The sequence below is a fragment of the Sminthopsis crassicaudata genome, chromosome 3 (assembly GCF_048593235.1).
Source record: "Sminthopsis crassicaudata isolate SCR6 chromosome 3, ASM4859323v1, whole genome shotgun sequence".
In the NCBI taxonomy this organism is placed as follows: Eukaryota; Metazoa; Chordata; class Mammalia; order Dasyuromorphia; family Dasyuridae; genus Sminthopsis; species Sminthopsis crassicaudata.
This window is the reverse complement of record NC_133619.1, coordinates 331581609-331605273: the sequence shown is the minus strand read 5'-3', so window position 1 is coordinate 331605273 and position 23665 is coordinate 331581609. Positions and strand designations below refer to the sequence as shown.

Here is a 23665-nt window from a genome sequence, read left to right as displayed (position 1 = left end):
TGAAAACCTTGATCTGAAATTAATTCTCTGGGATAAATGAGAGCTTCTGAGGAAAGCCTACTGCCACTCCTAGCTCTTAGGGGTGAAAAGGAACCAAAGATCAAACAAGTTTCCTAAGCCAGATTTCTAGTCACTCACAAGGGGCATAGAACATCATCAGAAGAGGTTTGTCATCCTTCTTCACAATCCGTCTGAATTCCTGAGAGGAAAAAACAGAAATGTACATAAGTAGTGACATAGGAGAGACATAGGATACAGCAGAACTTGTTAAAAAAAAAAAGAGGAGAGTCAAACTTTTAAAAAGCTTTAAAAACCAAGTTTTAACATATGTACAAAAAGAAAACATGTTAGCATCCATTCAACAATACCTGAATGGCTTCCAAGATTTCTAAGAAAGATCACAGCTACATATATATCTCTGAGATATCAGATAACACTCAAGTATCTATGCTAATGATTTGGGGAGCTATCATGGATGATCCAAAATAGGGACAATCAAGACAGGAGGCATATTGGTCTAGGGACATACACCATACAGACTTGGAATTTCAGATTCATTGAGGCTGTGCCTCATCTTATAGATGGAAAAACTTCCTCCAGTCCACTCAACTAGGACATTCATTCCAATGTTCTTTACCTTTCTGGGTAGCAGATACATTTCCTCAGCTGTGCTGAGAATAACTTAACATTAAATGAGGCCACATCTCTGAAACTTAAAACAACTGACAAAAAAGGAAAGGGAACCCATAAGTGTATTCAAAACAGGCAGGAAATCTAGGAGGGCTGAAACTTTTGTCAAAATGAATTGGAAGTTAACTGTATGGGTGCTCAGATTCTCCCAACTGTGATCCAGATTCTACCAGGCCCAAATTCACTATAGTATATTACCTTTACAAAAGAATGAAAGGAGAGGAAGCAATTCAGGACATCAGAAAAAACGAATGTTGTAAGAAATATCATCCAAATAACAGAGACAATGGGAAACATTAAAAAAAAATATAAGCCCCAAAACAGGTATTTAGGAATGCAAGGACAAAGGAATTAAGGTCAAGGACAATGGAAAGATCATGAACTATCTTCAAGCAGAGAAGGAAGCAAAACAGGTAAAGGGATGGTTTACCAAAAGGGAGCCTGTTGAGCATATCAGGAAAGACTCCAAGTCCTGAAAAAGACCTTTAGTTCTTTAGGACCTTTAGTCCTCTATCTCTAGCAATTCCTGAAAATAAATATCCAGCAGCTAAAGTGGGCCAGAAAAGCAGGAGCAAATGAGGATCATCTCTATACTCCTTCCATCACAAAATAACCCAAAAGAGATAAATTAAGCTTAATTGATGTCAGGGTCTACACTATATTTTCCTCTACTTACTTGCTGATGCTTGAATTTCTCTAATAGTGATAATGTCTTTTAATCCCACAATGAAAAGTTCAAAATGCAAATAACCTAAGGTACAACTCAAAAAAAAAAAAAAAAAAAAAAAAAAAAAAATTCATTCTAAAGGGAAACCAGCCAGTAAAATAAGTTCATGATGGCACTATTTTGATAGGAAAAAAAAAAAAAAAGGATATAAAAGAACAAGAGGATACTGGTCTTGAAATATGAGAAGCCACCATTAAGAGTAGAAAAGCATAGAAACAGAGATGGCCATAGAGCTGCTTCACAACTTTGCTAACAAAGTGAAGTTGTGAATACAGATGGTTTTTTGTCCCATCTAACCTGATAAAAAAAAAAAAATCCCACTTAACTGTATAATACATTCCAATAATGCTTTTCATAATTTGTGAAATATTTAGTTTAAAAAGAAACAAAAAATTACGGCCAACTTTTATCATAAAGAAGCTTTTGTTCCCAGAAGATCTATTAATTCAGTTCTTATTGACTTCACCCACAAAATCATCCATATAAATCTACTATTATTGGCAAATAAGCTCAAAAGACAGAGATGGGAGGCATTCTGTTACTCTCTATCACCTAAATTTCAGAAAGCGAACTAAATACATAAAGATTCATCCTTTCTCCCTGATTTCCACCCACAGAGCCTACTTCCTTAGAAGAAAGTATAAGCAGTATGAAATATTGTAACTTTTCAGTTTTCTTAATTTCCTCAGTTTACTTTGTTTATTTTCTTCTCAAGTGACTCACAATAATCTAAATTCAAATATAGAAGTAAATTCCAACGTAGCTAAGAATTAATTCAGTTTGGGGAAATTGAAATACCTTTTCACTGTCAATGTGGACAACATCTTTAGCCTCAGGATCTTCTTCCCAAAGAGGGGCCCCTTCTGGATCCTTCAGAAAGGCTACTATGGACTGAAACAGGAAAAAAGAAAGAAAAAAAAGACATGTTATTTGAGAGATGTGAGAGACTTGGCGTGCCCTACTCTTCTTCCTTGTATATGGCAAGGGTATCCTAAACTTGTCACTAATATGATTCTATCTCATGACCGATATAACTGCACAGCAAATATCGAACACTGTCTTTTAAAATGGAAAAAGGATCCCACTATCCATAGTTTCACTTCCCTCCCCCAACTTTCCAAACAGACTCTTCACTCACCCTAGTCAAATTGATCCATCTGTAGGCTATGTCTAAAGATGACTAGGTAATTGTTTGGACAGTTCAAACTCGAAAGACACATTTATACCTCAATTACAGAATCTCATCTCCTCAAAAATGCCTCCCCTAATTGGAAAAGAGATGACAACTTACTCCCACTCTACCTTGTCTAAACAGCAAACTCCCATGACTCTTTCCCACTTACTGTGTCACTGAGACTGCCTATATATAACATAATTATGTAATCTGAGCAGATTGTTACCTGTTTAGTTTTTATATTAGCCTCATGTTAATTAATGCATATCCTCCTCTCCATGTCTGCCTGCATCAATGTCTCCAACTGGGAACTCCCTGAAGAAAGAGTTTATGTCTGTATCACTTTTTCTCTATAGTACTTAGCACCTTATCACCTGTAAAGGTTTATGGTAATAAAAAACTGATAAATTACTGAATCTCTCAGCAATCAGTTTTCTCATATATTTATAAAAAAGTAGGTAACATTGGATTAGATGATCTTCAAGATCTCTTCTAATTGTATAAATAAAAATTCTAATCCTATAATAGATGCTTAATGAAAAAGGATTTGGAGGATTTTATTATTTTAATACTTGCTATGATTTTCTAGTTCATTTGAAAGATACAAGCAAGAAAAGGACATGATAACTCCCTTTTTTCTACCCATTAGGGAACTGCCCAATTCAAGGACTTCTAGGCCCCAGATGGAAATCCTCTTCAACCTTCCCCTTGATTTCCACCAAGTTACTATAAAGGGGAGATAACCAGCAATAGTTTGAGGGATTACAATGTTTATAGGTGCTCCACCATTTCTGAAGCAACAGCTTAAAAGCTGAATCATCAGACTACAGAGTAAGGCTATCTTGAATGAAAGAAGGCCAGTTTGCTAAACATTCTCTGATGTCACTTATAGGCTGAGCATATCAATCAAAATGCTTGATAATGACTTATAGCTCAGCCAGCTAATAACACTGGAGCTAAGAGGGAGGAAAGGAAACTATAAACATAGTAATTATTTATAGGTCCCCTTAGTATATCTGCTTTCAGTCCTGGTCCATCAGCATAAAGATGGAACAAAGAACTGAGAATGGCCATTCTTTTTTCTTTGAAAATCCTTAAGAAAGGTACAGTGAACAGGGATTGAGAAATATCGCAAACTTGAAAGGGTGGTAAATGTCAACTGGGCCACTATCCCTCCAAGCCAAGCTAGGAAAGGGGCAAACTTTATGATAAAGCTAAAACCCTCAGCTTTCCCTGAGCTGCTCAAACTCTTCTATTTCTAAGGACACCTTTTTCACAAGCTTCAGTGAACAGAATGGCAGTCTTGGGGCAGGAGGGGATGACAGGAGAGAATGCTTCAAATGGGATTACACTCTTAGTTCTTATTCACTTAGTAAATTCCTGGAGAGGGCCTTAGGGAGACTAGTCTCATTCTGAGAATCTGTTATCTGGAAACAGCTGTTATGAAAGAATAGGAAGGAGGGCCAAGAATTAGAAGGACTTAATTCATTCAATTTTCTCATCCAGTCAAAAGAAGAAAAGCTTCGAAGTACCTTCTAGCATCAGAAGAGAAGAACCAACCTTTCTTTCCATAGCAGCAAAAGGGATTATTTCCTGGACAGCTGCCAAATCTTTTATCATGGGGTAGGAAAAGGCAGGGCTTGGACTGAGCCCTCCCAAATGCTTTATGTGCCCCTAGCCAAAGATCGGCCAGAATTCCCTCAATCAGGGCCACAGGAAGACACTAGTGGTCCCTTTATCATTTCTGCCATTTAGGGTGTATTCAGGTAAGTACTTGATGAATAGTCTTGCCTCACAACTAAGAAAAAAGAACAAATCTGGACAAAGGGAAATGGTCTCTTTTAATTGAAAAACAAACAAACAAACAAACAAACAAACAAACAAACAGACAATCTTTTGAGCTTCAAGGCTAATTCTTGAATGATTTTTAAGTATCTCAGTAAGGGTTGGAAAGGGTGAGGCAAGTTCAGAAGGGGAGAAAGGAAAAACAATAATAGCCAAGGTGCTCTCATTACAGGTTATGGCAATTATTATATGTTCACAGAATTAGAGCTTAGAAGGAACCCCCAGGAGTCATTAAGACTAAGGTCCTCATTCTATCTGAGAAACAAGACATATGATTTTCCCAAGATCAAAAAGACAGTATCAGAACTGAAATCCAAATGTATGTTTGCTGGTTCTAAATGACTGGGGGAGGAACCAATGTGACTTTGCCGAGTACAGTTTTTTTTTTTTTTTTGCTTCTCTATTATTTACTCTTAAGAGTTGGACTCTGGGGCAGCTAAAAGGGAGAAAGACTTGGAAATAGGAATACAAAATAGGATGCTTTGGTTTTATACATGGGATTAGATGCTAAGAGCTTATCACCCATATAAATAAAATGGCTGATAGATGCAATTCTAATTACACATGAAAGATAATACATATTTTCAGAAAAAAAATTTTAAAACATAAAATACATAAGGAAACCAATTACGTTGAAATGCAGTTACCAAAATATATATATATATTTTTTTAAATCAAGTTCATGGATACTAAATTAAGAAGACACTTAATGATAAGGTCAAAAAGAGATAGCCCAAAATACCAGCAGGGAATTCCAGTCTTGGGAGAGGTTGAAGGAGATAACAGAGAATTCCTGTCTTATTTACAAAACTCTCTGGAACCTCCTTGAATACAAACATCACTACATTTGAATGATTGTGCTCATGTATAAAACAGAGTCCCCAAAAAATTATTCTTTGCAAAATTGGCCTTGTACCTTGCAGCCATTTTGCCCACCCCGATCCTCCGGTTTCCATTCTAATCAATAAAAGACTTTGTTTCCATACAGCATTGAGTAGGGAAATTCATTCTCTAAAAGGACCCACCCTTTGGGACTTTGGAGAAGGAGAGAGGTAATCAGACAACCCAAAAAGAACTGACCTATCTTGGTTTAGAGCCTCATTTTACTCCTCATCACTTAACACTTATTAACTGTGTGACCCTGGGTAAATCACTTCAGCCTAAATCACACACACACACACACACACACACACACACAGAGTTTCTGCCCTAGTATCACTATGTACTAAGGATGTTACTGAATTCTATGTATTCTAAGACTCTATGGGCAAAAAAATGATCATTTAAACATTCATGACAACAAAAAGTTGAAACTAAAGACATCCAGTGATGGATGAATGACTGAACAAATTGGTGTATAGAAAAGGAACAAAATAACAGGATGAAGAATTCAGAAAAACATGACAACACTTGTGTGAAGCAAGCAGGACCAAAAGAACAATCTATACAATGATTCTGACAATGTGAATTGATGTCAACATAAGCCTGCTCAGACACAACACGTAGAGTATTATACTACACTGTCAAAGCTAGAGGTCATATCAATAAACAAACTCTTTGGGAGGGGCTATGGTACCTTGTAATGGAGACTGTGAGTATTATGAAGCATCTATTTTCAAAATAAAATATATCAAAATTTTAGATGAAAAATGTTTTAAATAGTAATATTTTAAAAAAGAAAAACCAGATTCTTTATGAAAACCTCACTTAAGATATAACTTGTTTTAGAAAAATAATTTATTGAAAGCTGTGCTTAAGTTATCTTGTATTAAAATTCTGAAAACTAAAAAGCGGAATCTAAGAGGTGTAATATGGCAAATTATGCATCCCAGAGGTAGGTGATATGAACAAAAAGGTGAATGGATCCATATTTCTTTACAATCAGTCCCAATTTCAAAAGGCAAAACAAAGTCACTAGAAACTTGGCAAATGAGGAAAAAGATTAGATTAGATTAGTTCTAGATTATAATTTGCACTTTAGTCTGAATAGAGTCAGAAGAAAAATTCTGCAGTATCAATAGTTGACTGTGAATCATTTTGGAAGGCCCCAGATAGGAAAGAAATGATAAAAAGCAGGTTAAATTCTGTGTTTAAGATTAAACCTTTTTTCTTCAAGTTACTACTTATTTTTAACATATATTTTTTTTTAAAGATTTTGAATTCCAAATTCTCTCTCCCTCCAACTCCTCTCCCACCCACTAAGGCAGTAAGCAATATATTAATTATATGTGAAACAATGTAAAACACTTCCATATTGGCCATATCACCAAAAAAAAAAGTAAGAAAAATAAGAAAGTCAGAAAAATTATACTTCAGTTTACTCTCAAGAGTTTGTTAGTTCTCTTTGTGGAAATGTAGAACACTTTTCATCATGAGTCCTTCAGAATTATCTTGGATCACTGTATTGATCAGAGTGGCTAAGATTTTTATAGATGATCATTATTATAATATTACTACTATTCATTCTTCTCACAGCATCAATTCATATTAGGTCTTCTTGGGTTTTCCTGAAACTAGCTCTCTCATCATTTCTTATAGTATAGTAGTATTGCATTACATCCACACCACAACTTGTTCAGTCATTCCCCAAATGATGGGTATCCCCTCAATTTCCAATTCTTTGCCACCACAAAAATGGCTGCTACAAATATTTTTGTATATATAGGTCCTTTTCCATTTTCTATGACCTTATATTTAAAGTTTATAAAAGCACACCACAGGTATATGTTGGATTAAATCTAGCTTCTTAAGTTATTTCAGTGTTTTTTATAAACTAGAATTCAGATACTTATTATTCATCTCATAGATTATGGTAATGGTTGCTAATTGATCTCTTTGCCCCAATTTATTCCCTCTTTCTAATGCATCCTGAAACAGCAGAGTCTGAGTATGTTATTTCACATGTTTAAATACCTGCAGTACTTTCCTTTCGCATCTAGGATAAACTATCAACTCCTCAAGAGCTGACTAGAACTAGTTCCATCTTCATTTAATGAGACCTACCTGCACATATTCTGACTCTAAATGATCAAATGGAACCACTAGCTCTTCTCTGGACTCCCCTATCTTCTGCCTCTGGGTCTTTGCACAAGACATACCTTATGACTGACTTGTAATCCTTCTTCATCTCACTCTCAGAATACTTATCTTCTGATAAGTTTCAGCTCAAGAACCATCTTTTTAACTCCTTGGCAAAGTATATAACTCCAGAAAGAGGTTCATATTCCTCTATAACTAATCAGTATAATCCATTTGATTATTTCAGAACCCAATGCAGAATTGCTTATACAGTTTGTGAATCATCAATCCTCACTACAACTGTAAAACAGGCAATAAGTAATCATGTGCCACATGGCTTATTTGGGACAAATAACCAGAACTCCTTGGATGGGAAATTCTATGATTCTGTCAGCCTCTGAGGGTCACAGAGTTAGACAGGATCTCAGGCCAGTTTGAAGAGGAGATTAGAAAGAGAACTTTAGTTGAGAAGAGACCTGACAATTCAGTCTCAGTCACAAGCAGAAACTACAAATAGAAAAAAAATATAGATTTTTGGAAAGGAGGTAAAAATGAGGGGTGGGCAAAAGGTTCTGAAGCAGAATTGGACTGAATAGAAATACCCAGACAAAAGGACAGGAACTAGTTTGGATTAGATATACTGATTTTCTAAGTTGGAACCGAGCCAACACATCTGCAACTTCCAAACCTTACATAGTTTATACCTGCACTCAAGATCCTTAGTCTGAAGTATTTCATTACTGTTATCATTACAATAGGAGAAGAGGACAGGACACATAGGAGGCTTTCAAAGCCACAGGGAAAAGTTCCCACCCATTAGATAACAATAATGCTACAATGTCACTAATATACTATATAACTGCTGATAAAACTGACCATTTTTCTGTCATTTTAATTTTATTATAAGTATATATACACACCCATATATATATATATATATATATATATATATATATATATATATATATATATACACACACATACCCATACCCACATATCTATCTATATACATATATATAAACATATGGGTTTTTAAAAGATATTCTACTGAAATGCTTTTTTTTAAAACCCTTTATGAGAGTCAAAACAATTATTTGTAAAATTTTCTCTGCTTTCTTTCAAAAAAAGAGAAACAAACTGCCAAATACTTAACAGTAAATCAGACTCCTACCCCTGTTGAAAAAATCAAAGATTTTGGTTTACCTTAAATGTCACAGCACGATTATATTCAGTGTGAAATGCACCATCCCTGTCAAACAGAGAAAGAAAAAAAAAAAAAATGTTGAGATTTAAAGAACGACCAGGAGAGGCTACAATTCTTTTTATATCAGGCATAGTCAGTTAAAAACATAAAATCTCCATCTGAAATAATACCAATTTTGTGGGATCATTATAAGGGCTTCATATAGCTATTTATAAATTATAAGGGCCCTATATCCCTTTACACTCACTTATAGTGAAGTAATTCCACTTTTTTGTCCTTTGTGCTTGGATCAACTTTCATCTTCTTGCACAATTTCCGACTCTCTGAATCACTGAAAAAATATAAATGTTGAGAACCATTGGTTATCTTAATTCCACATAATACTTTGGACAGATCAGGGCCTTGCCCTCCAATCCTTGCCTATGATTACCTCACCTCAACACACTCAGTAGGCACCAATCTGAGATGAGCCATCACATCATCTTATCATCTAAGTATATGTTTATAGAACCATTATCTCACATTGAGTAGGTATTTAGCCTTAAGCACTCTGCTGTCTTAGATTCAAATACACCTTTTCAGAGTTCCAGCCCTCTACAGTTTTCAAAACTTTCAGATTTTCTACCTTCTTCCCTCCCTACCTCACTGTCCATTGAGAAGACACATGTGAAGTTACACAAAACATTTCAATAAAAGCCATAATTACAACAAACTTTTATTATCTTCTGTGAACAAATCACAGAACTGAGGGCTATGAGCAATAAAAACAAATGTATGAGTCCCTGTCGACAGACAACTTATAAGCTATTAGGGGAATCAAAGCAAAAATATAAAGCAGCACATGGTTAAAGGATAAATGGATGATATGAACATAAGATCATTGCAGGATAGAAAGATGTGATGGCTTCATAGAGGAACCTGGGCTGGACCTTGACAAATAAAGGTTACTGAGAGAGGGAAGGGGAAAGGTCAAATGGAAAGAATTCATGAGATGGAGAAATGCAAGATATGTGAGGAATTAGTCTGAAAAGTTCAAGTAAGGAAATAGTGTGGGAAATGCCTGGAAAGGTAACCTGGGAACGATCATGCAAGGGTAAAGAACCTGGACCTTATCATGCAAGCAGTGAGGATCCATTAAAATATTTTTGAGTGAAGGAGTGACATCACATAGGAATTAAAGAACTGGCAAGACTGTCTCATTTTATAGATAAGAAACGGAAGCTCTAAGATATTAAATGAATTGCCACAAAATGATATTGTACATAAAGATTAATCTATCAATATTATATAGCAAAGGTAGAAGTGGTAAGAGACTTAAGGTAGAATGACCAGTTAGGAAACAAGTAATAGACACAAGAAGTGCTACATTGGAAGAACTGACAGATGTGGTGGTGGATATGAAGTACCAAAAAAAAAAAAAAAAAAAAAAAAAAAAAATCAAAGATGATTTCAAGGTTTTGAATCTAGGTAGTGAACAGAACTGATATCTCTGAGTGCGACTGCTTAATAAAAATCAGGAAGAAGGGTAGAACATGAAGGAGGTGAGAGTTAAAGCTACAAGAATGAGAAGATGAGCAATAAGAAAAGACTGGAATGGGCTGAAACAGGCCTTGGTGAATACTCTCAATAGTTCCTGAGAAAAAGTCTTGAAGAGAACAGTATAATATTGTAGAAATCCAAAGGAAGGAAAGGTAAGAAAAGAATAAACATGTATTTATATGGTGTCTACCATGTGTCAAGCCCTGTGCGAAGTGTTTTACAAATATTACTTCATTTGATCCTCACCACAACCCTGTGATGTAAGTGCAATTATTATCCTCATTTTACAAATAAGGAAACTGAGGCAAACAGATTTGCCTAGGGTCACATAGCTAGGACTCTTCCTACTCCAGACCCAGGGCTTTATCCCCTGTTCTATCTAGCTGCCTTAAGAATAGAACTATAATAAAGGGCATGAGATTGTGGCCTATGTGCTTGCTCGATTCTGTCACAAGCTCCCTAACAAATCACCTACATCCGGATTCTGTTTCTCTTGTTACTTTAGGTTATCAATGACTTCCAGTTAGGTGGAATGCACCAACTATCTTTTTTGAAGCTCACTCCCCAAATGACTACCCAGGCACTAATGAATCTGTAAGTAGTATTAGTATTAGTAATTAGTAATATGTATTAGATTGATACACCACAGTTTACTAAATCAGTCCTCAATCCATGGACATCCACCTTATTTCTGGTTCTTTATCAACCACAAATTAGACCTTTGATTCTGCTGGGTAGCAATATTGCTACATCAGAGAAGCTCTTGTAATCCTTTTCTTGCATAATGCTCAACGGACACCTGGTACTATGAAGGTAATTCATAGCTCTTCCTTGCCAGATATCTCTACCTTTATGCCTCACCATCATGTCCAAATCATAAATTATGCACAACCTCAGTCCATTATCTTCTCCTTAGCCATATTTTCTCGTATTAACCCTTCTCAGTCAACAACATGACTGTTCTTCCAGGCTACACTTGTAAATTGTTTCTGAACCTCCCTCTGGATTCAGCTAATATTCTTCATTCTTCCTTGGGATATTCCTCATTCTTTCCATTCTCACATGCACTTCCCTAGTTTAAGGTCTCAGCGACACCAACAGTTTCCTTGCTGGCTTCCTCGTCCCTGGTCCTAATAGCACCGTTAGAATAATCATCTTAAAATGTAGCTTTCATCATGCTACTCTCCTGCCTAAGAATTGATAATGGTTCCCTAATTGCCTACTGCATTTGATCTAAGCTCTGAGAGCCCTTCACAATCTAGACCAATGCTAAACTCCCAATCTTTTTTCCCATATGCTGCCTTTTGATCATTCTGTCCCTGGTGCATCAGCCCCTTTGTTCTCCTGACTTTCTAGTTCTCTCTCCTAAAAGGCTCAGCTCAAGTACTCTTTGTGGGGGCTGGTGTGGGAGGAGACCCCTAGCTCCTGTGGAGACAAAAGCATAGTGATACAAGTGAAATCTTAAGAAAGACCAACCATAAATGTCCTTTTGGTGGAGGGAAATCTATAGTCTCTCCCCAATATCTAAGCAACCCATCTAAGTACTCCTCTTCATCCATAGGAGGTTTTCTGAGGAACCTTCTGCATTCTTCTTTAGAGGCCAGACAGCACCCAGGATATCTAGCTCTCTATCCCATCCCCCATGCCTTCTGTGAACTGTTTGGCCCATTAAAGAGTGCAATTAGATGGAGGAAGAGATGCTGAGATAGAAAATGATGAATGATAATTAAAAAATGAACAGCACAGGGGATAAAGCACCAGACATGTGGTCAAGAAGACGAAGTCAAATCTGCCCTCAGACACTACTAGCTTTATGACTCTGAGCAAGTCACTTAACCCTGTCTACCTCAGCTTCCTCATCTGTAAAATGATCTGGAGAAGAAAAGATCAAATCAGTCATAGTATCTCTATCAAGAAAAGGGGTCATCATAAAGAATCAGAAATCACTAAAAACTAACAACTACACAAAAATAAAACACATAAATACTACAGTATGGCAAACATTCTTTCTTCTCCTCTAGTTCTATGACTGAATCCCTCTTTCTTACCTCAAGTCACACCATTTCAGCTTTCCTGTCAAATCTTGGATATTCTTGCCCTATCATGCTGGGGGGGGGGGGGGGGAGTAGACTGCAACCTTAATCTCAGCCTATACTCACATTTCTATATGACCAAACTGGTTGATGAAGATGAGAAAAGAATTTTTGTTAGCCTCTCCTAGATTTAACCATCTTTTTTGGAAGATAAGCTAAATGTTGAAGCTTCCTTTCAGCTAAATCCTGAAGATCATTTTACAATCTGGAAAATGTGATTTTAAAAATTCCTTTTGTAATATGGATTGGGTAAAGGGGGATAAAGAGAACATGACATTACCATGGAAATTGGTCTGGGGCATGGTAGTCTTATGATAATGAGAACTTTGTGGGATATAGAAAGTACATTTCCCAACCAACTTTGCAGTCTATTCCATTCAGCACATTACCTACTGGGAAATGGAGTCACTTTGAATATAATAACAAAATAGCATTATGGAACCTCATCTCTTGGTAAGTTCTTCTCATCCCAGTCATTTATAAATCTTGTCTTATTTTATTTCTCTCACTGTGCTGTCCGATAAAGCTATTTATTCCTTCCTCAAAAGAGGCAAATCATAAAACCACAAGTCCTCCTTCCCCTTTGGAGTCTTCCTTGAGCATCCTAATCACACTGATCTTTCCCAATACAGCTGCTCAAGTATCTACAATATTCCACTCATCCAGAACTTATCATAGAGTATCTTATAATATCTATTTGGAGGGTCTCATCATAAGCTCTTTGAGGGCAATGACAAAAATGAAGAAATCAAGACTAAAAAGATTCAAGTTTTATATTCTTTTATAACCACCGCTAGGTGTTTAGCCCAGTATCTTACATCTACTAAGAGTTTAATAAATATGTGATAATACTGGTTAAATACATCCCTTCTCTATCCTGCTTACTCAAATCTGGCCCTTCAGAATATTTAAATTTTTCCATACTGTTTTCTTGTATATTATTGTGGTTATGAAGATGATGGAACATTACTGTGCTATAAAAAATGACAAATTTGAAGAAGGCAGAGAAACCTAGGAACATGTGAAATAATGAGTAGAAAAATAATCAGAAGCCAAAGGGAAACAGAGAGGATAGCCATGAGGCTCTGTCATCTATTTTAGGTTGTGGCAGGCATATAGGGCCTGGAATTCTTTTTTCAGAAAAAGCTCAGACATTTTGGGTTTTACATAGGAAGCAGGGAAGGAATGCCTGAGGGAGAGAACAGCTGGAAAGGTTGGGGGTGCGATTAAAATCACTTAAAGTGTCAGCTTTAAAATCCTGTTATAAGTTTTGCTGTTTTAAGATGCTTTGTTCTGAAGAACTCAAGAACTAAAGACAAGTTAGAAAGGCAGGCTGCAGGGATGTTACCAAGAACCAACGGTATTTAAAGTGTCGCCAATGACTCCAAGCTCTGGAAGTAAAAAGCTTACATTAGAAATGATGCTTCAATTTCTCTTAACTGGTCACAGGGCAAAAAAAAAAAAATGTTATCAGATGATTTTATCATTATTTCACTCCAATTTGAACACTAATGTCCTAAAATTACCTCATATTACACGACTAAACCTTAATTGTTAAAGATTGCTAAATTAAATAAAAAGCAAATCTGCTCTGCCTCTTCTAACAGAGACCCAATAGCTCTGAGTTCTAGCAAATGATACAAGAAGATCTTCACAAAAGGTGGGAGAAAAGGAGGGCAACTAAAGAAAGAGAGGAATTTTCAAATTTAATTAAAAGCCTAACTGTACATGCACAGTCACAATAGAAGCAATATGGAACCAGAAAAAGAAAATAAGAGTTCTTCCTGAAACCAGGCTGGGACTATCTTAAACTTAAATATGACAGGTAATAGAACAAGATAACTTGGCAGGATGCTCTGAAAAAAATCAAAGAAATTGAATCAGAGAAACTTCTAAGTACTATCATATTTAGTTTGTAACTTCATATATCTATATGACTAATGAAGTTTTTATTGCTCTCAAAAATGAATTGAGAAATGTGTTGATGTAAACACATTATTATAAAAGAAGACAAGTCAAAACGTATTTATTAAGTACCTACCATGTGGTGAGCTCTGGGCTAAGCAGTGGAGATACAAAGAATACTACCCTTAAGAAGTTCACAGTATAATGAAAGAAAAAATGCAAACAACTATGTAAACAAAACACATGTACACACATACATTATACAAACATACATAGACAGATGTATCTCAGAATAAATGGGAGAAAATCTCAGAGGGGAGGCACTATGGAAGGGATTGGAAAAGGCATCTGCAAAAGCTGCAATTTTAAGCCTTGAAGGAAGCTAAGGAAGCCAGGAGATGGAGATGAAAATGGCGAGCATTCCAGGCCCCGGGGAAAGTCAATAAAAATGCCTAAACTGGGGTGATGATGTGTCTTGGGTAACAGAAGAAGCTATGTGGAGGTTATGGTACCAAGTTATAGCTTTAAGAAAGAACTCTAGGCTCCTGAGTGAAGGTGGCAAAGGCACGTTGAAGCAAATATTAAAGATAATTCATTTTAAGTTTATATTTATAAGCAAGAAGGCTTTGAGGAAATGAATCATGGATTACATATTCATCACAGATAATCCACAAATCAGATTGTTTACAAAGTATGGCTTTACCACCCACAATCTTCAAATCAGATAATTCACACACCATACATAACTCAAGTTATTGTTATTATGTCTTAATCATCTCTAAACATCAGGAATTCTGATGAACCCTAAAATAAGAGTCCCAAACAAGGACCCAAAAGCCCCAGGTTCCAATGTGAGATCTGCTAGTTGCTGTCTTGACAATTGAATAAAATTACTTTATATCTACTCTAACACTGTTACATGAAATAGCTAAGAGGCTAGGCCAAGATGGTGATGATAAGAAACAAAGTAGTGAACTCCCCTAAGTAGACCTAGAAAACACACCAAACCAAATCCTGATGGGAAAATCCAGGAAAAGTCAAAATAGGTCATTTGTTCAACCTAGCTTAGCATAAGGAGATAGACAGGAATATCTGTGGTCACTGGGGACTAGTCAACCTAGAAACTTGGCTGACGCAGTGGAGAGAGAGCTGGGCCTGGAGTCAGGAGGACATCTTCTGAGTTCAAATCCAGCCTCCAACACTTATTTGTGTATGAGCCTAGACAAAACTTAACCCTGGTCACCTCAGTTTCCTCATCTGTAAAATGAGCTGGACAAGGGCAGAGCAAACCACTCCAGTACCTTTGCCAAGAAAACTCCACATGGGGTCACAGAGAGTGGAACATGACTGAAATGACTGAAAAGCAATTAGTTGGAAACTTGCTGTGCTTGAAGCGGTCTAGCACTCTCATCCCCAGGGAGAAGCTGTGCTCCAGTATAAAGAGGGCTCCGATCCTTGCCAGGGCACCACAGACCCATACCAAGGTATAGCAATAAACAGGTGCCAATTGGCAGCTTTGTCACCCCAAACCCAGCTCTGGGTCACAAGTGTAGGACAGATAAAGAAGAGGACTCATTCAAAAGGTGGTGTTCCAAAAAAAAGAAGGTAGGCAGCTGGGTCTCACTTCTACCATTTGAGCCTAATTTAAGGAAGAATAACTTGGGCTGGGACTGAAATCCAAAAGGAAGTCTGCAATTCTGTCTTTTTGAATCAAGAGAGCTTTCCAAGGGGCTGATAGGAACTGACTAGCAGCATGCTACTCCTCCTCAGACCCAAACCTAGGCCAAAAATGTATAGAGCTCAAAGCAGGGGATCAACAACCAGACTTTGTCCTGGGTCAGACTACTCTGAGAGCATTCTTACAAGTCCCTAATCTGTTACTGAAATTCTGAAATAACATTCAATACCCTAAGCAACAGGATCAGCTCAAACCTCCTTTCCAGAAGTCCCACATGGCCCAGAACTAACATCAAGTCCAAAGTTAGGAAGTCAAGGGTAAGAACGGATCAGCTCCCCTTTTACGAGAAAGAAGGAAAAGACACAAAAGGGAACCAATTCATATTTGTAATCCATTGTAGAAAAGATCAACTGGAAGATCCAGATCTATAGATTCAACTCACTGTTTTTATAGTATAAGATAGTACTGAATCAAACCTAATGACTTTTTGTCATCAAGAAAAGATTAGTTTGTGTTATATACATTGTTTTTAAAAAGCCTAGAATATACATCACATTTTTGAAAAATGGCCCTAAAAAAGGGTAAAATAAAATTTTAGTGTTAAGAATTAATCTTCAGATATCCAGAAAATGCCTGTTTCTCTGGCTGTTCTGAATCTACCACAATTATCATAGGAATGCCACACAATTATGTTATATACCATGTAGTGTTACATAAGAGAGAAATGTTCTTGCCCCCCAGGAAAAGAGCTGTGCTGGAAATGTAAAAGTTTTAGGATCAGCTTCACCTGAATAAAATAGCACTGGGCAGAAAAGCTTAGAATCTGAAGGGCTACAGAGGAATTTTAAAACGATAAACTGGAGTTTATAGCTAAGTACAAAAAACTGGGGGAAAAAAATTTCATGAGCCTAGAGAGGAAATATAAGGCCTGCTCATGATATCTTTATGGTGACAAAAAGGTTGATCCATCTAATCAGCACCTGTCATGTTTAAGAAGCAGTGAGTCAGAATATGTAAATGCTTACATACCAATGACAGAAGCAGACATATTAGAATCCATTATGTTGTTGATGTGGGTACTCCTTCCACTGGTACAGATCATAACTCTGCTATCTTACTATCACTTAATTTAGATGGGATGGCTGAAAATTTTATCATCTCATGGATATCAGAATTGAGCCAAGTTTGTAAGACATCATCATCAGACATATCACAAAGCCCATACTCAAAGCTTTTCCATACTTGTAAGGAATGCTAAGGAAAGCTTTCAGTTTGCTGAGATAACCTTCAGAATCCTAAGACCAGTCTGCTTACTGCAATGATATACTCAAAAAAAGTGTGTAAAAAAAAAGTAGTGCAGAAAAATATTTATTTATTTATTTTAAAGGATAAATATATTTAGCAAGAAGCAATTTGATGCAGAGAATAGAAAGCTGATTTAGGAGTTAGGAAGGCCTCTAACACATAATAGCTTAGTGGGACACTGGGCAAATCATACAGATCAGATGCCAATCTGCAGTGGTATAGAGAATTTTCACTTTGGAAACTGTCTATATGAATAAAACAACAAGTTTGGTCCAAAATATGCATAGCCTCTTACCTAACCAGGATAATATAACTGCATTTAAAATATAAAAATAAGTTGAGAAATCTAAAAGACTGGGGCAGATGGCAATTATGAGGCATCTTAATTAATCACAGAGAGAATGGCTGAGACTAGGAAGAAACAGGGAAGTAAGATCTTGGGATAGGAAAATGGTCAACTCTACAGAGCAAATAGTCCTAGAACCTACAAAGGGAAGGAAATATGGTATAGTAGGAAAAAAATGGCTCTAGGAACCAGGTGATCTGCGTTCTAGTTCTGCCTATGCTACTAATTTAGCTATGTGGCCAAGGAGAGAGTCATTCTATCACTTTGGGTATGTCTTTTCATATCTTTATCTGTAAAGTGAGTGGAATATAACAGATATCTATCTGTGTGTTCCCTCCTACCTTTAACAGTCTGATTATAATGACATTTACCAGATCTCTTCCTAAGTAATGGACAGAGAATGATGCAGAAACTCACTACAGAAAACGATGATGTATCAATAACAACATTCTGAAGAGAGAAGGTGCATCCAATTTATAAAATGGCACAGTGGATAGAGCACTGGCCTTGGGGTCAGGAGGACCTGAGTTCAAATCCAACCTCAGACATTTAATATTTCCTAGCTATGTGACTTGGGTCTCAATTGCCTTGCCAAGAAAAAAAAAAAAGAAATGAGAAAATATAGACACAAGTTTTAAAAATTTAAAAGATAGCATTCAAAATTTGAATAATATCCTCGCAAGTCTACGGGTATGCTATTCATTCACTGCCTTGTATACATTTCTAAGTGAAACAGAAAGGACAGAAAATTCAGGCCAGGCCAACAAGAGGACTCTTTCCCAAAAACTTCTATTCAACATTGCCGTTTCCTTCACCCAACATCTCTTCTTTTACTGCCACACATTTATAATCATCTACACATATTACTTGCGTTTTTTAACCCTTCTCTCACAGGTCTTAATATCTGGCTTCTGATTTTAATAATCAATTGAAACTTCTATAAAATTATATATCATCTCCTAACTAAGTCCATTGGTCTTTTTCTGTTCTCATCATTCTTGAATTTCTATAGCATTAAAAAATATTTTTTTATTCTGAACTAAAATATAAAAAGGTTGTCATATATAACAACACACAAAAAAGAATGCATATGAAATTGTGAAATTTTTATTCATATGATTTTCCCTAAAAAAAAATACATACATACACACATACATACATACATACATATAACTAATTCCCAAGAATTACATTCAAGGCTATCCTGCTTGTCTGTGCTTCCTTGTATGTGCTTCTGGGCATTAAACTTTTTAAATGTTTTGCTAATGTTTTTTCCTTTCTTATTTTTATTTATTTTTTTGTTCAGGCAATTGGAGTTCAGGGCTGGTGCTCTAGCTACTACACCAACTTTCTTCTTTCTTATTTTTAAAAAAAGTAGTATTTTTTTTCCCACTCAGCAAAAATCTACCTCCTCCAATTTCATACCCCTGAGAATGGAAAAAACAAAAACAAAACCCCTGCCATAAACTTGAATAGTAGACAAAAACAAATTTCTTCATTGTCCATGTTTTCCCCACACACACTTTCCCAAAAAAGTGGCCCTTTGCATTCTGAGTCCTTCACCTTTCTATCCACAGTGGGAGGTCTGTTTGATCATTAGTTCTCTGGGATTGTGATTGGTTGTTGGATTGTGGTTCAGCATAATGCTGAAGAGAGCTACTAAATCTTTCAAAACTGTTTGCCTTTACCATATTAATCTCACAATATAAATTGTCTTACTGGTTCTATTCATTTGACTCTGTATCAGTTCATATAAGTCTTCTCAGGTTACTTTAAACAATCCCTTTGTTTCTTACACCACAATAGTATTCCATTACATGTATATGTCATAATTAGTTTAGCCCTTCCCCATTTACAAGTAGTCTTCTTCATCACATCAAAAAGACATATAAATATTTTTTATAACTTCTTAGTTTGTTTTGCTTAGAACTAAACCCTCCTTTCACCTACCTTCTCTCTAATCCACCATTCTCTACTTTCCTTTCAATTTCCTTGCTGAGTGAAATGTATTTCTATACCCAATAGTATTCATGTTTATACATTTCCCCACTAACCAATGCAAATAAAAGCCCCCCCCACAAAAAAGTAATAAAAGTAAAGCAACTCAAATATCAGTTGTTTTCCCCTACCTCCTTATTTGTATAGATGTCTACTTTCCTACCTTGATTATATAAAAACATTTCCCCTAATTTTCCCTTCCCTTCCCCCAATAACAAACATTCTTTTTCTATTTTTTTTTAAGATCATCAAGACATTCAGAACCACTCCCAGGCCCTGGATTCCTTCTAAAACTCCTTTTGATGATATGGTTTAGAGGAGACTTCTGTATCCTCTCCCAAAATGTGAATGTAAGTAGTTTATCCTTTAATCTTTTATCACCACTTATTTTTTTTTTTGTTTGTCTCTTTTTACTGTGTGTTGAATTTCCAATGCTCTTATCTTTTAATCATAAATTCTTAGAAATTATCATTTTTCTTTCTGTAGTATTAGATTTAGAATTGCTGTATTTATTTGCCTTGTCATATCATATTCCAAGTTCTCTGCTCCTTTTTAGTAGCTGTGGCAAAATGGTATGATAGACTGGGGCCATACTTGAATTCTTTCTTTCTGGTTGCTTGCACTAATTTTTTCTTTGATTTGGAAACTCTGGATCTTGACTATGATATTCCTGGGAACGTCCATCTGGGGACATCTTTCAGGAGGTGGGCAGGGGCTTTTTTCTATTTTTACTTTATACTCTAAAGGCTCTGGGCAGTTTTCTTCTAAGATTTCCTGAAATTTGATGTCTAGATCTTGAGAGGAGGGGTTGTTCATGGCAACTAAAGATTCTTGGGGGAAGTTTGTAAATGGCACAGTGGAAAGAGTACCAGACTTAAGGTCAAGGAGACTCACCTCCATGAATTCAAATCTGAACCTAACTATATGACCTTAAGCAAGTCACTTAACCCTTCTTGCCTCAATTCCTCATCTACAAAATGAGCTGTGGAAGGAAATGATACCTTTGCAAGTAAAAGTGAATGAGGTCATGAAGAGTTAAACATGACTGAACAACAATTCTTACAGTTTTCCCCCCTCAATCTGTTTTCTAGGTTAATTGCATTTGCTCTGAGATGCCTACATATTTTCTTCCATTTACTTTCAATTTTTGGTCTTTATTTTATTATATCTTATTGTTTCATAGAGCCCCTTGCTTTTATTTGATCCAGTCTAATTTTCTGGGAATTTGTTGCTTAGGTGAATTTTAGTACCTCCTGTGTTAAGCTACTAATTCTCTTCGCAATTCCTTCTTCCATATTTAACATTTCTTTTCTATTTTTCCCCCTCAGGTGTTCTCATTTCATTTATATTCATTATAGCCTCCTCTCTCTTCTATTTCTATTTATCCTATATTGTAACGAGCTGTCGTCTCCAGAAGCTGCTGGATCGCTCTCTGGGAAGAGATCTGCTGTGTCTTCTACTCAAATCTCTCCGACAGATTCTTCTTCCTGTAATGAACCGTTGTCTCCAGGCAGTTGCTGTTAACTCTTGTCCAAAGAAGTGACTTCCCTTCCTGCAGAGAGCCCCGTCAAGCCTGATGCAATTCAGAGTCCCCTTCTTTCTCTGAGAGTCCTCTCTTTTATTCTCCCAGAGAATGGGCGTGGGATAATGCAAGGGCTTCTGGGAAGAACCACCCCAGCCAATGAGCTTGCCCCCTCTATCAAGTCAACCTGAGTTCTCACCTTGTAATTGTCCAGAAAACCTCAGTTCTCACTTAGTAATCCTAACATCTCCCCCTTTCTTTTGATTTAGAACATAGGACAGTCATGACCTTGAAACATAAATCCATCAATATGGGAAGTATTACAGATAATTACATAAATTACATAAGCACATAGTAACATAGTAACGTAACACATGCTAGAAGTATATAACATAATCATAAATTGAAAATTTATAAATGTCCATAAGTCCATTGTCCATTAGTCTCATCTTGTGTGAGGAAGTCCAATGATTCCTGCTGGTTTTTAAAGTTCTTTAACAGTCTTCTTATTATCCATGCTCTTTCAGTGTCAGATGTTTCTTAGATCTTCTCCTTTATTTTGAGGCCTTTCTCTTTTTCTGTCTCTCTCTGATGGACAAGGCGAATATGACTCGTTGGCACCCATCTGATTCCTTCTCCTGCTGAAGAAATACAAGCAAACCCTCTCCCCCAGGCAGTTAACCTATCTGGTCCCTTCCATTCACCACTTTCTGGATCTCTCCACATCACCTGGCGATTATCTAAGGACAGTGGAGATGCTCTCACTGGACACTGCCCTTCTGGTGGGTTATAAAACCTGTCTGCTGGAGCCAGTGCATCTTTGTCAAAAATTAGAAAATTAATGGTATAGAGAACTAAATTTAGAAGTTCCCTAGGGCTACCTGTGGCTCCCCCTTTCTTTTGTTTTTGGAGGAGTGTCTTAATATCTCTGTTTCTTCTCTCTACTATTGCCTGCCCTTGAGGATTAAAGGGTATGCCCGTGGTATGTAAAATCTTATACTGTGCACAAAAGTGTGTAAAATGTTTGGACGTATATGCAGGTCCATTGTCTGTTTTTATTGCTTGTGGCACACCCATAATTGCAAAAGCCTGTATAAGGAATTCAGTGACCACTCGGGCTGTCTCTTTTGCTGCTGGCATTGCAAATGTGAATCCTGAAAAGGTGTCTACCACAACATGAATAAAAGATAGACGACCAAAAGATTTATAATGGGTCACATCCATTTGCCAGATTTCATTGGGTCTCAAACCACGAGGATTCTTCCCTGGAGGGAGTGTAGGAGCGTGGAAAGGAAGACAAGCTGTACAGCTTTTTACTATGCTCCTAGCTTCCTCTCTTGTGATTCCAAATTGTAAACGTAAAGCTCGAGCAGCCTGATGATATTTAGAATGAGATTCTTGTGCTTCCTGAAATAAAGGACTACTGGCTAACATGGTTAGAAGGCTATCTGCCTTTGAATTTCCATCAAAAATGGGACCTGGAAGTCCACTATGTGAGTGGACATGCAAGATATAAATCTTGCCTGGATGTTTTCTCACTTGCTCTTGAAGTTCCTTAAAGAGCTGATAAATATTGGAGGCTGCAAATTTTATTTGGGCTGTGGCAATTCTTTGTACTACACCTACTGAATAGGCTGAATCAGTAATTATATTTACGTCTCCTGGGTAATAAGTGAGAGCTAGCATGATAGCAAATAATTCATTCTGTTGAGTGGATTGAAAAGGAGTCCTGATTACTCTCTTTATGGTTAAATCATGAGAGTATATGGCACAAATATTTTCTTTGGAGGCATCTGTAAAGATTGTTGGTCCTTTAAGAGGAACCTTAGAAACCTTTTCTTCAAAAATCCATCGCCAATTATGTAGTAGCCGGGTAATCTTTAATGGAGATCCATGTGCAAAATTTGGAGCGGTGGCTAATAAAATTTGCCATTCTGGGATGGTCTCACAGCATACATTAATCTGTGCGTTAGTATAGAATGTGTATATTTTTTCAGGACTTATCCCAGATAATTGTGTTACTCTCTTAATAGCCTTTAATAAAATCCTAGCCACAAGCACTGGGTAAGGTGTAAGGCTTTGTTCTGGTTGTGCTGGGAGGTTCACCCACTAAATCACTCTGTCTCCTTGGTGAAGGACTGCTGTGGGTGCCTCTTTTGTAGCAAAAACTGATATTTCCAAGGGTTTTTGAGTGACTCTTTCAACCACATTGGATAAAGCCAGTTCAACTTCTCTCAAAGCCTTTTGTGCTTCTTTTGTAAGCTGGCGTGGTGAATTTAAACACTGTCTCCCCTTAAAATGTCATATAGTGGTTGTAGTTGATTGGTAGTTAAGCCTAACACTGGACGCATCCATTGGATATCTCCTATTAATTTTTGAAAGTCATTTAAGGTGTTCAACTTCTCTGTTCTTAAAGAAAGCTTTTGTACTGTGAGGGTCTTAGGATATACTTCATATCCTAAATATTGAAAAGGAGCATGTCTTTGAATTTTTTCTGTAGCTATATGCAGTTTGTAGTACTTTAATGTTTCCATGGTCCTTTGTAGACATGCCTCTAACATTTGTTCCTCAGGTGCACATCCCAAAATATCATCCATATAATGTAACAATATTACTTTTGG

General features: G+C 36.6%; 1 protein-coding gene across 1 annotated transcript in view; it reads right to left on the bottom strand.

The window, feature by feature from the left end:
- Positions 1–23665, bottom strand: part of PDIA5 (protein disulfide isomerase family A member 5) — a 187375-nt gene that overhangs the window by 86656 nt on the left and 77054 nt on the right. The window contains exons 4-7 of the mRNA XM_074301401.1: positions 8906–8989; positions 8658–8703; positions 2216–2308; positions 139–199 (exon numbers count right to left, since the gene is read on the bottom strand). Of these exons, the coding sequence (XP_074157502.1) occupies positions 139–199; positions 2216–2308; positions 8658–8703; positions 8906–8989 (284 nt within the window). The remainder of the gene's footprint in view (positions 1–138; positions 200–2215; positions 2309–8657; positions 8704–8905; positions 8990–23665) is intronic.